Source organism: Streptopelia decaocto, assembly GCF_964273445.1.
Source record: "Streptopelia decaocto genome assembly, chromosome: 1".
NCBI classification, from domain to species: domain Eukaryota; kingdom Metazoa; phylum Chordata; class Aves; order Columbiformes; family Columbidae; genus Streptopelia; species Streptopelia decaocto.
Window position 1 is genome coordinate 128449419 of NC_138663.1, and position 15040 is coordinate 128464458.

The following is a 15040-nucleotide window of genomic DNA, read 5'->3' on the forward strand; positions in this document are numbered from 1 at the left end:
TAGTGGTCACTGCTTAAAAACACTGGGTAAGATCAAGCAGCAGACCCCTTTCCAGGTTGCTCAGAGCTGTGCTCTCTGCATTTTGCTAAGCTTTCTTCAGGTGCCTTGATATCGCTGTTCCACTGCCTGTGAAATGACAGTATTTTATCTATGTACCAATCTGTTTGAGGATTGATTAGAAATGTATTTGCAATGTAATACAAAACAAAGCTGTAGCCTGTCAAGGTGAGCAGCCACATGGAGAGTTTAGGCATCTTATGTATGGAGAAACTCTTCTTGGAACCTTTGCTAGTGGAATTGGAGTTTTCCACCACATTTTATGTGAATGTATGAGAATAAAGAACTTCAGGCCAGAATGTCTTGACAGCTTGTTAGCAAGAAAATGCTTTCTTCTGTCTCTAAAAAAAAATATATATATATATTAAAAAAAAATAACCTTCTTGTGGTTGGGGATAGAAAGTTGAAACTGTCAGGCAAATAGCCACCATCCAGCAGAAATGCTTCTGAATGTTCTTGTGAAAGCTAGCTTTGATTTGACAGTTATGAGTCTTTGAAAATAGTGCTCTGTTTATACAGCACAGTAAATACTTTGAAGTACGTTAGGCTTTGCTGTACATGTGTGGCTAACTAGAAGAATATTAAACGTGTACATCTTGTGTTGAGTGAGGGAGGATCCCACAGAAATTGGAATTACATGCTCTTCATGCTTCTATAAGATCATGTCAAAGCAGTAGATTTGATAATAGACCTGATTATACAGTTGCTAATTTCTTGTCAAAATAACATTTTCACATGCAGTGTGTTGAGATCTTTTAGGTGACCTCATGTTATTTATCAAATGTCAGCTTTTCATCCCAGCAGCTTTGATATGATCATGTAGCATCGTGGAGTACAGTGTACATGCAGTCTTCACTTGCTGGAGTTCTTTGAAGTGCCTTACTCCTGAGAAGAGTCATTGCTCTGTTGAAGATCCCACATAGAATGACTAGGAAACCAGCGCACAGAAGCACTGCACTGTGTCACTGAAGGTCGTTCTACATCTTAACTTGCTGAATGTGGGTCTAAAAGCAAAGAAATGAGACATTCAGTGCACCAGGAATGCATAGCCCTTGGCACAAACCTTACCCAGCAGTAGGCTGCATGGGATAGAGTAATTCTCCATCTCTGCCTCCACGGGAATGCCCGCTTGGCAGTGCTGAGCTCCCCAGGTGCAAGCTCCTGGTGCTGCGAAGCCGCAGGAGAGCTGGCGTAAGGGAGGAGAGCAGAGAGATGGCTGGTGGTGACAGTCCTGAACAAAAAACAGTCCTACGGACAGTGCTGGAAGGCAGCAGTGCTTAGAGGAGCCTTGAAAAGCTGCTCATTTGGGATGGGAGAGTGCGCAGACACCTATTAAGGTGGAGGTTAAAGCGAAGGAAGGTGTGCGGGTTGCCGCCAGCAATTCTGACGGGTGTCCTGTGTGATGTTCCCTTGCAGCATACTGGGGAATTACTGCTTGCTGTGGCGCTGGGTTTTCCTTGGAGGAGGTCTGTGCTGTACTGACCCCACTCAGCTGATGAAAACTGACAGGATTGCAGCCTGAGGAGTTATGCCTCAGGACTGTTTCTTATCTCTCATTCTGGAAGCCTAGAGAAGGGATGCTGAAATGAAAAGAAAAAGTGCTTTTTTTTTTTTTTCATGTTGAACTGATAGGTGGCTTATTTTTCCAAGCCTTGTGCACATACAGTGTGGTGTTACTACATGTGGAAGAACAAACTGGTGTCTCCTTGTTCTTGTCTTCTCATCCATTATTTCCACATTCCCCCCGCCTTTTTTCTTTTTTCCCTCCTCCTACTCCACAGATTAGTTTCTGAAGAATGGGCTGCTGGCAAGCTTGATACAGGTGTCTTTTACCTCTGGTTGTTCATACTGATGTCCCTATTTACATTTTAGAAAAAATAAACCCAGAGAAGTAAGGGAGAAGAAATGACTTCTGGTTCCGAACACATTACCTACTTCCCAAAAAGCAGATGAGACTTTGACAGAAGGCAAAGGTATCAAAGCAGCCTGTGGAAAGCTCTGGCGTTATCTACTGGACTCCTGTGTGTAATGCTGACTGATGCTGGGGCTGTTAACTGCTAACATGATATATAGTAAGCTGCAGAAGCCTGTCATATATTAGGGAAATACTATTTAAACATGTCTTGAAAAATCCCTTATTGCTAGAGCTTTTGATCTTTATCAGTGTTAACAATAGTAGGAACTCTAGAACAGACAGGCTGCTGCTAAGGTAAGTGACGCTCCGCATAAAGTGCTTAAAACTCCAGTCGTAATGTACATAGACTGCTCCCAACATTGCTAACATAGGTGGAGCTGAACTGACGTTGGCAGCTGTGCTGGAGTACGCTGAAGCTGAGCTGAGGTCAGCATGACGTCATGGGGAGCTACGGGTTACGCAACCGCACGCCTAACACCCTGGCAGCCGCCTGGCTGACCTGCACCGGGAAATGCCACTGGTGCTGGTGAAGCTGAAATGGTGTGAATGGTGAGGGGAAGTGTTTGTAGCATCCCTGTACAGAAGTGGATAGTTGTAGCTTAGGCTTTTAGGTTTGTTTTTTTAAGGGTTTTCCTTTTAGCTTTTTTTCCCCTAACTGATTTCTTGAACTGTGTCAGAATTTGCCAAGAGGTTGTTCTAGTCCCAAGTGGACCAAGTAGTTCAAGTGTTTGTGTTCTGCTCACCAGTGTCCATAAGTGGCTACTCCATTACTCTGGGGAAGGAGTTGTAGAAAGAGTTGTACAAAATCAGAAACTGTCTAGTAAGCTGTTCATCCCCATTGTGTTAAAACACACCAACGTGTTGTTAGAGGTGCTAAAAATAAAGTTTAATGGATGTGTAGTTGTCTTTTGACAAAAGGTGTTGGTGTTACAGCTCTTAAAAGTGATGGTTATGAGTGTAGTGAACAATGTGCCTGTTGCAAAATATTATTTTAGAACGATTGGTCTACCTAAAAAGCATAGTTACTTAAGCACCTTTTGCATCATGGCTACTATTGGTTATCCATGTGCTTGCCAGAAGGAGGAAGGAGTAGTTGATGCAGATACCATTGTCTGAAAGCAGGGGATGGTTGCGTGAGAAGTGTCATGAACCACTTTATTCTTTGAGGCTTTGGGTTTGTATTGCACTTTGTCAGTGATGTACTTGACTGCACTTTTTAAGGATGGAGAGCAAAAGGCTGGACTTTCTGTGACTGCCCCTGTTTTGAATGGACTTGAGGAGAGACTGGTTCTTTGGGAAATGGCCACATGTGGTGATAGGAGCTGTGGGGGGAAGAGTGTGGGGAAAAAAAGTGTCTGCACTTGTCTTACTCAAGATATGTGGATGGACAGGCACAGGGAGGCTCAGTGGAGCTACATTTATATGACCGTGCATACTGAATTTGCATGGAGGCGATTAAGTAGTTTCTGGGAGGTTTATCCTGTGGTTCTAAGTTCTTAAAATTAGTCTGAGCTGCTTTAAGGAACTTCTCTTTGTTGTAATGGCAAAGAGTCTTGCCTGCTTTTTCCTTGTCAATGTGCCCATAGGTCATCAAGGTGTTAATTTTAAGTGAGCCTGTCTTTGCTCAGCCCCTTTCTCTGTGCGTCAAGGCATGGAGGTAGTTGTGGGCAATAATCTGCCTATGTTTTAGACGTTAACAGGGAGGTGAGTACACACCACGTGTGCAAGAGGAGTTATTTTCTCTGTTGAAGTAAGTCTGGTAAAGATCGTGTAGTCTCCATGTTCTTGTTGCAAAATGAGTTTAGGTGACAAGTTCTCAATTCTACTGATTGTTCTGGTGCAACACCATGAGTGAAGAGGTAATGCTGTGCAGACTTGGGATTAGCAGTGATTTTTCTGGAATGCAGAATTCTTGGCTTTGGGAAACTGTGAGGACTTTGTATATGCCATCTTTTTTTTACTGCCAATACATAAATGTAGAAAAGTCCATACTGTTTCAGAATAGGTTAGAGCCATCTAGAAATTGGTGACTGGCTGTGAGTTGCTGTCTAATCAGCTTAGTATTAACAAGAGAGCTCTTGATGTTGAGAAAGTAATTTATAAGTAAAGGACATTTGTGGCTTACTAGGGAATGACAGAACATGGTATTTTCCCCAAATAAGCGTCTGCTTTGAGTGAAGCATAGTCTGTGTACCAGATGAGGTGCCCCTGGTGCAAGTGGTCACTGCCTTTCTGGCAGATGGAACCCATGAGCGAATCAGCTGAAAGTCTACCATGTGGTAGCTGTGTAGTTTGATTAAAGGATGAGGTCTGCAAACCCTGCTACAGAAAGAGCCGGGACAGTAGGTAGTCAGGCCATCTGCTGACAACTTGCTTGTACAAGCAGGGATGTATCGTGTCCAGATGACATGCATATTGATACTGTGTCTAGCCCCAGCAATTCTTTAGGTACCTGATGTATTTTCTGCCCTTGTTTAAGGAAAAGGGCAGAGGGACCTGGCAGGAGAAGGATGTAAGTATATTTGAAAAACCAACTTAAGCCTCTCCGTGCCTGTGCCATCAGTCACTGCTGCCTCCTTTGTGCCAACACCAGTGAGCATGTGGCCACCTGGTTTGCTGAAACAGGAAGCTTGTCCGCTGAAAATTAATCATATCTAGGGTTAGTTTTCATCTGGGTCACAAGTGCTAGCAATGGCTGGGAGGGATAGAATTGGATAGACTTAGGCTGGTTGATTTCTTGGGTCCAGCACACACCTGGTGCACAGCAGGTAAGGCAGTGTTTTTGACAAACCTATTTGAATGCTAGTGGGTCCAATACTAGTTGTATTACAAGCACATGCTTTATGCATTTGTGGGAAAGGATGAGGAAGGCAGCTTTTGCTAAGAGGTAGGGGCAGATTTGAAGATGTAATTAAAAAGCCCTTGGTAGGGGCCATTATCTAGAAGCTGGGACTGGTTCAAGGGATTTAAGATGTCCTCTGTCCCTGTATCCTTGAATGTCATGAGGAGATGCGTGTGGTGTAGAATACTCATGTCAATTTATCTATTTGCTTTTACTTTTATATGTTCTTAAGGGAGTCTAATGGTTCAATAAAAGCATCAAATAATACTTCTTGTGTCTTCCTTGTTTCCCAGTTGCACGCTGTATCAATGAGGTGTATAATCAAGCACTTTATTAAACAGCAGCTTATTAAAAAGTAACGTGCAGTTCAGCTGCAACTGTGCAGAATAAGCAAATGCTTCACAAAACTCGTGATTGTATAGCATGTGGTGAAAAACAGTGTTAGCTCTTGGGGGTGTCTTGGGTGTTGTGGAATCACCTTTTGCCAGTGCAGATGTTCTGCCTCTTATGTGGTTGAATTGAGGGGTCGGAGAAATAGGCTGTGCCCTTCCCGGTAAAATTGCACTGGAGGAGCGCGTTGATTGATTCATTGCTGTGCCCCACCTCCCTGGTGACAGGAGGAATCCACTAGTGGATGCACACGCAGAGGTTTGCCTCGCGGTGAGTGCCAGGATGAGCGGTGGCTCCAACAGCTCCTGCTGCTGCTGTGCTTGGTCCCTCCTGGAGCCACTGCCCTTCCCAAAGCCATCTCTTACTCCACTGTTCTTATTCCATCTCTTCTTTCTCTCCCACTCCACTATCACAGCTACAATTCAGGGTGCTGGCTCAGCTTGCGTTCAAAGTCGTCATTTGTTTTCTGTAGCAGATCTCTAGCCTTTTTTTCTTTTTCTGTGCTGATCTGGGGCTCTCACCACCCTCAGTCCAGCACAGAGTGACAGTCTCAGAAAGGCCGTGGGAAAAAAAATGAAGCATGCTCTTTCTTGTACACAGAGAAAGAGGTTTCTTGCCTTTAATGCTTCGTGTCACAGTAAGGCCACAAGTTGGATACTTTTATCTACTTGGTATGCCTTTATTTCATCTCTCCACATTATCCTTCTCAAAGAGGGAGAAAAGACTGAAGTGAGGCAGTGATAACTGCAGCTGTTCCTGCTGAAGCAGCCATAATTCCGTACACCTCCAAGTACCTGACCACTTGTCACTATCAAGCTTCCACAATTTAAGGGCATAAAGGATGAATGAACTAGTTTGGATGTTTGTTGTTTTTTTTTTTTTTCCTCTTCTGTTTGCAGTACAATAACATGCTGGCTAGTTCATAGAGGTACAGGGGTGGTTCATAAATAAGTTACCAAAAGGTAAGCTAAGATGTGCATTTGTTTCTTGTTAGTTACTCTGTGGTAGCTGCTGGTGTACGTGCTCTTGCCCTTTTGCTCTTAAATTCACTGTGGAGCAAGCTGTCTTGTGCTGATTGTGGGCTAAGACTGTGCAGGTAAGCAGCAGAAATGGTAAACTGTGGGGGATGGAGTTGCATTGCAATAATTGTCTGGGCAGCCTTAGAGATGGGTCATGTCTGATCATTTGTGTCCCACTTGCAGTCCTGGGAGATGGTCTGTAGAGTTGCCCTGCTCTGGGGCTTGGCTAAGCTGAACTTTGGTGGTACAAGCAGTAGAGCCCCAACTGTTGGCTCTGACAGATTCTCTTCATGCCAATGCGTGCTGGTGTTCACATGTTTTCCCTTTCAAGGGAAAAGGTGATTTCTGTCACTGCTTTGATAGAGGTGTGTCAGTATTGGCACTGTCATGGCTTAGCCTGTATTGTTTTGTTGGGTGGGGTGGGGGAAAGGGGAGAGGAGATATAACTGGGTAATTGGATTCAGGGATGATTGTGCTGCTGTGGTAGGTTTTACTGGATGAAGCAGCTTGTTGCGATAGGTGTTTGTTTCAGCTTCTGTCTGCAGGTGTGACTTGGCTAGATAAGGATGGTCTATCACGCTGATGATTTCATTGTTTGATTTGGCTGGACTGGGTGGAGAATGTAGCTGCATTGTTTGGGACTAGCTTTGTAGTTTGGTTTTGTTGAGGTGGATTACATGGCAGTGCATTGCTACATTATTAAGGTGAAGCTGCAGTAGATAATAGTTGGAGAATGTTGGAGAGAAGAGGATGTGCACAGGGTTTCACAATGAGTAACTAATTGAGCCTCGCAACAACTCCTGTGTTCCTGTTGGGAGATCTGGTCAGCAGAATGCATTGGGATTACACAGAAAACCTCTGGTAGTGATTTCAGTTTGCAGTCGTTCTTTAGTTGGAAGGCTGGCTGTGCCGTGTAAATAACTGAGACGGCTCTGAGAAACCACCCTGGCAGTGTGAATGTTGTGTGAATTCATACTGTTCTTGCAGCCTCTCCAGTTTTCACAGTGGGTGAGGGAGAAGCTGGCAGGTAGCTGCTCTTTCTTTACTGACCTCAGGTTTACCATTAAGACATGCCTCAGAGTCTGCCTTTCCTTGTGTTACTGAACTTTCAGGCACCTAAACTTGCTTTAACGTGTGTGAAGATTAATTGATGCATGGTGGTCTCCATCACTGAAAGTGTGGCTGATGGGTTCTTGGGCCATGAACTCTTCTGGCTTTATAGGAAATAACTGCAGCACAACGTGGAGCTCATCCCTATACCTTGAGCAAACTTGCAGTGTCTTACTTGGGAAGTGTCTTACTTGGGAAGGTTTGCAGTTGGATTCCCTTCTCCCTATAGCATAGCACAGTGATGTGAAGTGGGATCTGCCAAACAGTACACAGTCCTTCTTCCATATGAAACCTGCCTGGTTTTCCCCTAGATGTGACTGACTGATTCCCTGGCTTCACCTGATGCTTGATGTTTTTATTTAGATGTTGTCTGGCTGTGGAGGAGGTTATATATATGAAGCACAGGGGTTTGGCAGAAGTTGATGGGCTCACAGTGAGAGGATGGTGAGCCTTTGAAGAGAGATGGGTGCAGAGAAGGGGAGGTTACACGTCCAAGCTTTGTGCCAGCTTCTCTAAGTACAGATGAGCTCATGGGAATCCAGGTAGCTCAAATGTGGGAGTGCTAAAGCAGGTCTGAGCTATTTCCCCTCTTTGTGCAGCACGCGTCTTCAGACTCTTCCAGTCTCATGGTGGCTTTCTCAGTGCTGACAGATTTTGCCAGTCTGAACAGAGGCTTCTGCTTGTCAGTGGTTCAGAGCAAGTTTTGATTCCTCCACTTCTGAGGTGGGATGCGTGGGAGGGACACACAGCTTGACTGTGCATTCTTGTTGGTGAAACTCTACCGCTCTCTTCTTTTTTTCCAGGTGATCTTTTCTTGTGAGACAAGTGGTTCACAACTTGTGACCTTCACAATGAGTACTGCCGTGTCGTGACACCAGGGGTCTTGGTAAGTGAACTACGTGCTGGAAAGGCAAGGACCTATCATATCTCCACAAACTTGGGTCCCTCTCTCTTGTCTCTGCAGTTGAGGTTTGAAGTAATTTTAATCCATCCAAATTGCTAGCTGTACCCAAGTGGGGTGAGGCTACTTTTCACCTGTTCTCACCTCCTCCTTTGAGCTTGCAGTGGTGCTGATGTGGTTACATGATCAACCAGATCAGGGGACTGATCCAGCTGAATAGAGATTTCTGCTGTTTCCCTTGGGTTGGTTCCCATTCAGATCTTTCCCTGATCTAGTCAGGAGAGAAGTGCTGAGAATGAGTAGACAGTCGAACCGTCCCTTTTCCCTGCAGCCGTTGCCTGGCATACCGTATAGCAATCCTGAAAATACAGCTTTGGATGTAGCTTGCCAAAATGTCTTGAAAATTGGCCTGACCATTCACTGTCAATGACTGTTCCTCTAATTTTAGAGCAACGATAAAGGCTTTGCTATGGGAGGCAGACTCCAGCTGCAAAAATACATTTCTCTAGAGCTTTTCCATTATTGAACCCTAGATTCCCAGACACACATATGCTGGAAGCACATTTAGAAAAATCATGAGGCGTTCCATTTCACATTATAAAAGATGGTACATTCCCAGTGTGCAGAAATGAGAAGCGGAGGAAGTTGAGTTGCCGTTGTTCCGCCAATGAATATATTGATGTATCCTTTAAAGCTCTCTCTGGTAAGAAGAAATTTAAACTGAGATGGGAAAATACAGTTCCCTTGCAGAGTGTATCAGTTCTAATAGGTAGAAGATACATGTAATAAAAAGTAGGGTTAAAAAAATTGAAGGTGTATTTCTTTTTTTTTTTTTTTTCCCTGTGAAGTACTTGAAAGTTTGATGTCAGAAATATTGTGCAGCCAGTGTCATCCTGAGTCTGTTCTTCAAGCTTTCTCATTGCACTGCGCAACACTGTGAGTCTGAGAAAATTCTCATTTTATAATAAAAGGTAACATGATAATGCATAAATATCAGAAGTGGAAAAGCAGAGGATGAAACAACTAGAATACTTAAGTTCATCACACAGGCATCTGCATCCTGCTTTTGGCATTGAGCTCTGCTCACTTTAATGCTGTTGTTCTTTTTTGCCTTTTTTTACCTGAAATGCACTATGGTTTCCATCACACCTTCACCTTAAGTGAGAACCCCAAAGTATCACTGAGCTCCATTGACTTTTCCTGAAAAGTGGAGTTGGGTGCTGTTGATAATGTTTGGTTTTGTTGTCCAAACAGACATAGGAGACAAATTTGCATGCAAAGATGGTATAATTTAGATTCTTGTGAAGATGTTCTCTCTTTGATATATCTGTATAGCACCAGCTCTAATTACAGCGTGATCATAGTAACAATAGGAATAGAGTAACTCCAACATTGTTCTCAAAATCAGTGGGATAACCAGGTGATAACTCCAGAGAGATGTGTGGATCCTGTGGAATGTGTGGCTCAGACTGGAGTTTGTGCAGTGGAGGTGAGAAGAGGGAGCAGAATGATTCCTCTGGCTCATGAAGGAGGCGTGTGGTAGAGAGAAGAATTTTTGGAGGTAATGCAGAGTTCCATGGAACAACTGCAGTGTGGAGCATGATCATGTTAAAGCACAGCAGTGCAAAGTCACTAAAAAGTGTAATGGCACAGCCTCACAACAAGATAAAATTGGGGAACTGGAAAACCATGGTGCTGAGTGCTACAAGTTACTGATAACTGTCCTTGGCCAGAGGTGACTATGTAGTACCTGTGCTTTTTAGTCCTCTGCTGTCAGCATGTAAGCAAACCACTTTTTGTTTTCTAAATGCAATTTAAACAGTAGTTTCTTCATAAAATTCAAGACACTCCCAGTCTGAGATTTGTTTTGTTTCATTTGATATACCCAGGAAGAAACTGCTTCTTTGGTGCTGAGAAGGAATACTAGGAATATTTACATTTGAATAATATTTAACTAGCAATGCTTAATACATTAACAATAAATCTTGGTTAGATTCTAAATTAAGTGGATTTGCATCTGAGTAGGTGAGATGAACAGGAGAGATTTTGTTGAAACATAAACAAGACAGAAATTTGTTCCAAAATAATGTAGCCCAAAGGACATAAACAATAATGTTCAATAGTTTCCTCATCCAGAAACAGTTTTATGTGCCTTATTGCCTGCGTCACACATGTTGTTTCTTAGAAAGATGCTGAAAAAGTGCTTATTTGGGGGGGATTTTTTTTTTTAATTCTGAATAGTCTGTATAGTGTTGCTGAGTGAATTAAGCTGTAGTTCTCTGGTGATCTTTTGCTCTTTCTAATAGATTAAATGAGTGGCTAACGTCTGGTATTTTCAGAGTTATCACAGCATAGCTGGTTACTTACAGGTGGTCAGGAAGACATTTTATTTTATTTTCCTCCCTTTGTGCAAACCTTAGCACACATTGTTGGAGATATGTCTAGTTATATTGGACCAAGGAGACAGAAGAGATTTGAGCAGAGTCTTATGTTCTTAAGAAATATCAGATGATGGCTATTCACAGGGGAATTCTGGATAGCTAAGTCATGTTGGGGATTTGACGTTTTGGCTTCCTACTGACTTGCTCTGAGGTGTCTTTGAGCTGAGCAGAGGTGTGGAATCAAAGCGTTCAGGTACGAGGTGCTTCCCTGTTTTACTGACTCCAGAGTGATTTGTTTTGGATGAAGCGAAGATGGCCTCACTGCCTGCAGACCGAGTGGCCAGCCAGGGCTGCCTTTGCTTGGAAATACACAGCTGTACTGAGCCATCTAAAAGTTCTTGTTCTTCTGCGTCCTCTCAGCAGTGGGGGAAAAATCGCTGTGTACTGCTTTACACCAGCCATGTATGCTTGGAAAATTCCTCACTGTTTTTCTGTTCTCTTCTTGTGGGGTGGTTTTAAACAGTGTGCCCTGGAGATGCGAGACTTCCCCTGGGCAGCAGGAGGCACGCGTCTAGAGAATGCTGGAACTGCAGGAGGGGAGCACCCAGTGCAAAACCAGAGAGGAGCCAAGAGAAAAAAGGCAAGCAGACAGCCAGCATTGAGAGAAGCGAGTGGCAGAACGTGCTTCGACGCTGCCTCTGGCAGCACACTCCCCAGAGGAACTTGACGAGAGCCCATCTGCGTGCGTGTGAGACTGTGAGCTCAGGATTTCTGTCAATGCATTCCAGTAACCCCAAAGTGAGGAACTCCCCGTCAGGCAACACACAGAGGTAAGGAAAAGAGCCTGTACTCACCCGCTCTGGATTGGAGCATGATGCTGTCCCTGCCCTGTTCCAGAATTATCTAGGGGCTGGTGCGTGTGACTTGCTGGTCCTCCTTTGTGCTACCATGGGACCTGCTGAGTACCTGGGCGCTGGCTGCACAGTGCTGATGAGCTGGGCTCAGGATGAGCTTAAGGCTCTACACGTGTGAGGTGCAGGTTCTCCATCCTTCATGCCCTCTTTCCTCCCATCAGGTGTCTGAATAGGCTGTAGGAGAGTAAACATGCTGAGTCTCCTTTTTTTTTTTTTTTTTCCCTCTTCTAATTATCTGTTTCCCTGAGGGGTAGTTGGGCAGCAGCAGGTCTCTCTGTCTGTACTTTCACCCAAAATGCTTCCTCCATATTATTGGCCTGAACAGCCTGGAGGATGGATCAGCTGTGCACTGAGATCCTCTGCATCATTCACCTGCCTGTGCAGCAGGTCAGCATCTCTCCTCCACTCATTTGTAAGGGGAAAAATATTAAAGTGAAGCAGTGTCCGGGGACTTGCAATAATATCATTGACAGTACTCTCGAGTTTGATTACTTACTCCTAGAGGTCATCTGGAGCTTAAGAGTAATTCAGTGGGAATACTTCTGAGTCAGATGTCTGTCCAAAGGACCAGGCAGCTTGTGTGGGTCCCACAGTGAGGATGCTAGTAGCACTGCCTGTTGGAAGTGGTAGTGATCATGGGAAAACACAGTGCGGAAGATCTGATAGCAATGGAGTAACTGGAGAGTGAGGAGGAAGGGGTGGCTAATACCTCTGTAAAACCCAGAGGAACAAAATATTTTTAGGATGCAATTTGCTGAATGGACCAGGGAAGGAAAGACTCTGAATCTCCTTTGGCAAATTAAAGCAGCTTTGCCTGCCCCATTTTGCAGGAGTGTGCAGGGAGATGGTATCCTCCTCTTTCCTTATTCAGAGGCAGGTTGTAGCTGGTTTAATTGTTTTCACGGTCAGAGGTTTGTGTTTTCCTGGCAGCTTGCCCCGATGTATGATAAATGCTGCAGTAATGCTGGGTTTTCCTTGTGCTCCCTGTAGAACTGGATAGAGAGGTACAAGGGAGGGGGTGGGGGGGTCCTGCTCTAGTCAGAGCTGCAGCATATAGTTGAGGTCCAGGAGATTGGTGAGGTGAACTTTATTGTGCCTTGTGTGTTTACTCGGAGCTGGTCTTCATGTGAGGTGCTTCTCTGTGCACATAGAAACCGTTGTCTTTATTGACAGAAGCCCTAGAGGTAGGTCCTCATGTGACAGCAATTCCTGGGATCTGGCAGGTCTGTAGCTTGCCCTGGTGCCTTCTTGAGCAATGAGATCCTGTCTTGGATAATAACCCTTTCAGGGCATGTTCAAAAAAGCACCTGCATGGCTCTAAGCGTGCAGGCATTTTTTATTTGTCAGCAATTGCCTTAGCTTGCAAAGGTGGCAGTGGTTGTTTCTGCTTCTCTCTAATCTGTTCCTACAGGGTTGAATGAATCAATGGTGTGGTTTGTCACATTTTTTGCTTTTCCTTTTTTTGCTCTGTCCCCAGTAGCCCCAAATCAAAGCAGGAGGTGATGGTCCGTCCCCCTACAGTGATGTCCCCGTCTGGCAACCCCCAGCTGGATTCCAAATTTTCCAACCAGGGCAAACAAGGGGGCTCCACCAGCCAATCCCAGCCCTCTCCCTGTGACCCCAAAAGTGGAGGTCACCCCCCCAAAGTGCTCCCTGGCCCAGGTGGGAGCATGGGGCTGAAGAATGGGGCTGGAAATGGTGCCAAGGGGAAGGGGAAGAGAGAGAGGAGCATTTCGGCAGACTCCTTTGAACAGAGGGAAGCTGGGACTCCTAACGACGACCCTGAAATCAAAGGTATGTTTGCTAGAATTCGTGCGCAAGTGCAGGCAATTAGTCTGAGTCCTCTGTGAGATGGAGAATTGCTATGCAAGTGTTAGCAAAACATTTATTTGTCTGGGGTTCTGTAAGTTCCAGCCAATGAAGTATAAAGGTCTTGAGAGCAGGTGAGGAGGAGTTTTCATAGCTGGCATCCGTAAACGTCCCATTCACGCTCAGTTAAAGTGCAGACCTGACTCTAGTGGGAAAGTTCCTTTGTAGCTCTGAAACTCCCCTGGAGGATTTGAAAGTACAAATGCAACCTGTTGGTTTCCTTCTGGCCTTTGGCCTTTCAGGAGCCGCTCTGTTGTAAATGGGTTTCGAACAATATGCAAGCATGTTTTGTCAACACAGATACATAACCCGTAGCACCCTGACTGGTATCTCAAGCCAGAGAGTTGGAATTTCTGTGTTCTGTTCCTGGCTCTAACATTATGTCTGTGAGGCAGTGCGAAAACAGAGTAGATGTGCAGTTGTCTATCTTTCCTTTGTTGTTCATTTGCTAGGTCACCTGGCTAAGGTGGCTGAAGGACAAAAAAAGTAAAATTTTGCACCTTGGGTGCAGAGATATTTACATTTGTTCACTGTGGTGTATAGTTTTCCTGCTAATCTCTGTGGCCACTGGAAAATTCTAAAGGGATCAACTCTCAGAACTGTCACTTGCCTTGGAAAGGGACAAGTTGAGCTTTCTCCCAGCCGTGCTACTCCCAGGGTAGTGTGGCATTAGAGGGAAGATGCATGGTGTAATAGAGGAATTGCCTTTAGTGGTGCTTGAGAGAGAAGTGGGAAATTTCAGAGGAGGAAAAGCTCTGCTCAGCTTCCAGAAATGGTTTCCAAAGAGCTCCCAAGGTATTGATTGCTCTCTTTTCTTATTTCTTCCCTTCCAGACTGCAATTCTGCTGATCATGTGAAGTCCCAGGATTCTCAGCACACACCACACTCCATGACTCCTTCAAATGCTTCAGCCCCAAGGTCTTCCACACCTTCCCATGGCCTGACTGCTGCTTTGGAGCCAGCAAGTGGGCAGAAGACTCCATCCAAAGTGGTTTACGTCTTTTCTACTGAGATGGCCAACAAGTAAGTAGGTAGATGCTTAAATGTCTTCAGGGAGCGGTGCTTGTATTTGTGCTCCCTTTTTAAGCAATTCACAAGTGCATTTCCTCTGTCAAGTGTGTTCTTGTAGCAAAAAGTCATTACTTTGGGGATGCTGAAGAGGCTGGAGTGGAGAATGTCGCTACCTCTTGCCCTCTGAGAAGCGATTATTTATTCCCCCAAGGTGTGTTTTTTTTGGCAAATGCTGGTAGATATTGTTTTGCAATCCATGCAGTGAGTAGCAGCCAGGATGGCTTAAACTGACACATGAACCCTGAATGCCGATGAGTTTGTAGATGTAAGCATTTTTCTTTTGCTACTCATCTAGAATGAAATATGTGTGGTTAAGTCTTTCTCCATTCTGCCAGCTGAAGGACAGAAGGGAGAGTGATTAAGAAAAATTGGTTCTTGGCTTCAGCTGGATATGCGCGTCTGTCTGTCTTTTCAGGGCTGCAGAAGCTGTGCTGAAGGGACAGGTGGAAACCATCGTGTCCTTTCATATCCAGAACATCTCGAAGAGCAAGGCGGAACGAAACACTGTACCCTTGGTAGGGAATATCTGCATGTGGGTGGGAAGGGAAATGGTAAATGTGCTCGTGTGTGT

The 15040-nt window shown here is 44.7% G+C and overlaps 1 protein-coding gene across 7 annotated transcripts in view; it reads left to right on the forward strand.

The window, feature by feature from the left end:
• Nucleotides 1-15040, forward strand: part of BCL9 (BCL9 transcription coactivator) — a 59280-nt gene that overhangs the window by 36391 nt on the left and 7849 nt on the right. For 3 of the 7 annotated variants that reach the window (XM_082055882.1, XM_082055884.1, XM_082055885.1), the window contains exons 2-6: nt 8137-8219; nt 11139-11445; nt 13007-13323; nt 14232-14421; nt 14885-14984. In XM_082055882.1, the coding sequence (XP_081912008.1) occupies nt 11393-11445; nt 13007-13323; nt 14232-14421; nt 14885-14984 (660 nt within the window). In that variant the 5' untranslated portion in view covers nt 8137-8219; nt 11139-11392. Of the gene's footprint in view, nt 1-2012; nt 2031-8136; nt 8220-9597; nt 9796-11138; nt 11446-13006; nt 13324-14231; nt 14422-14884; nt 14985-15040 lie in introns of those variants that run through there. The other 4 variants (XM_082055883.1, XM_082055887.1, XM_082055886.1 and 1 more) reach the window with 4 other exon arrangements.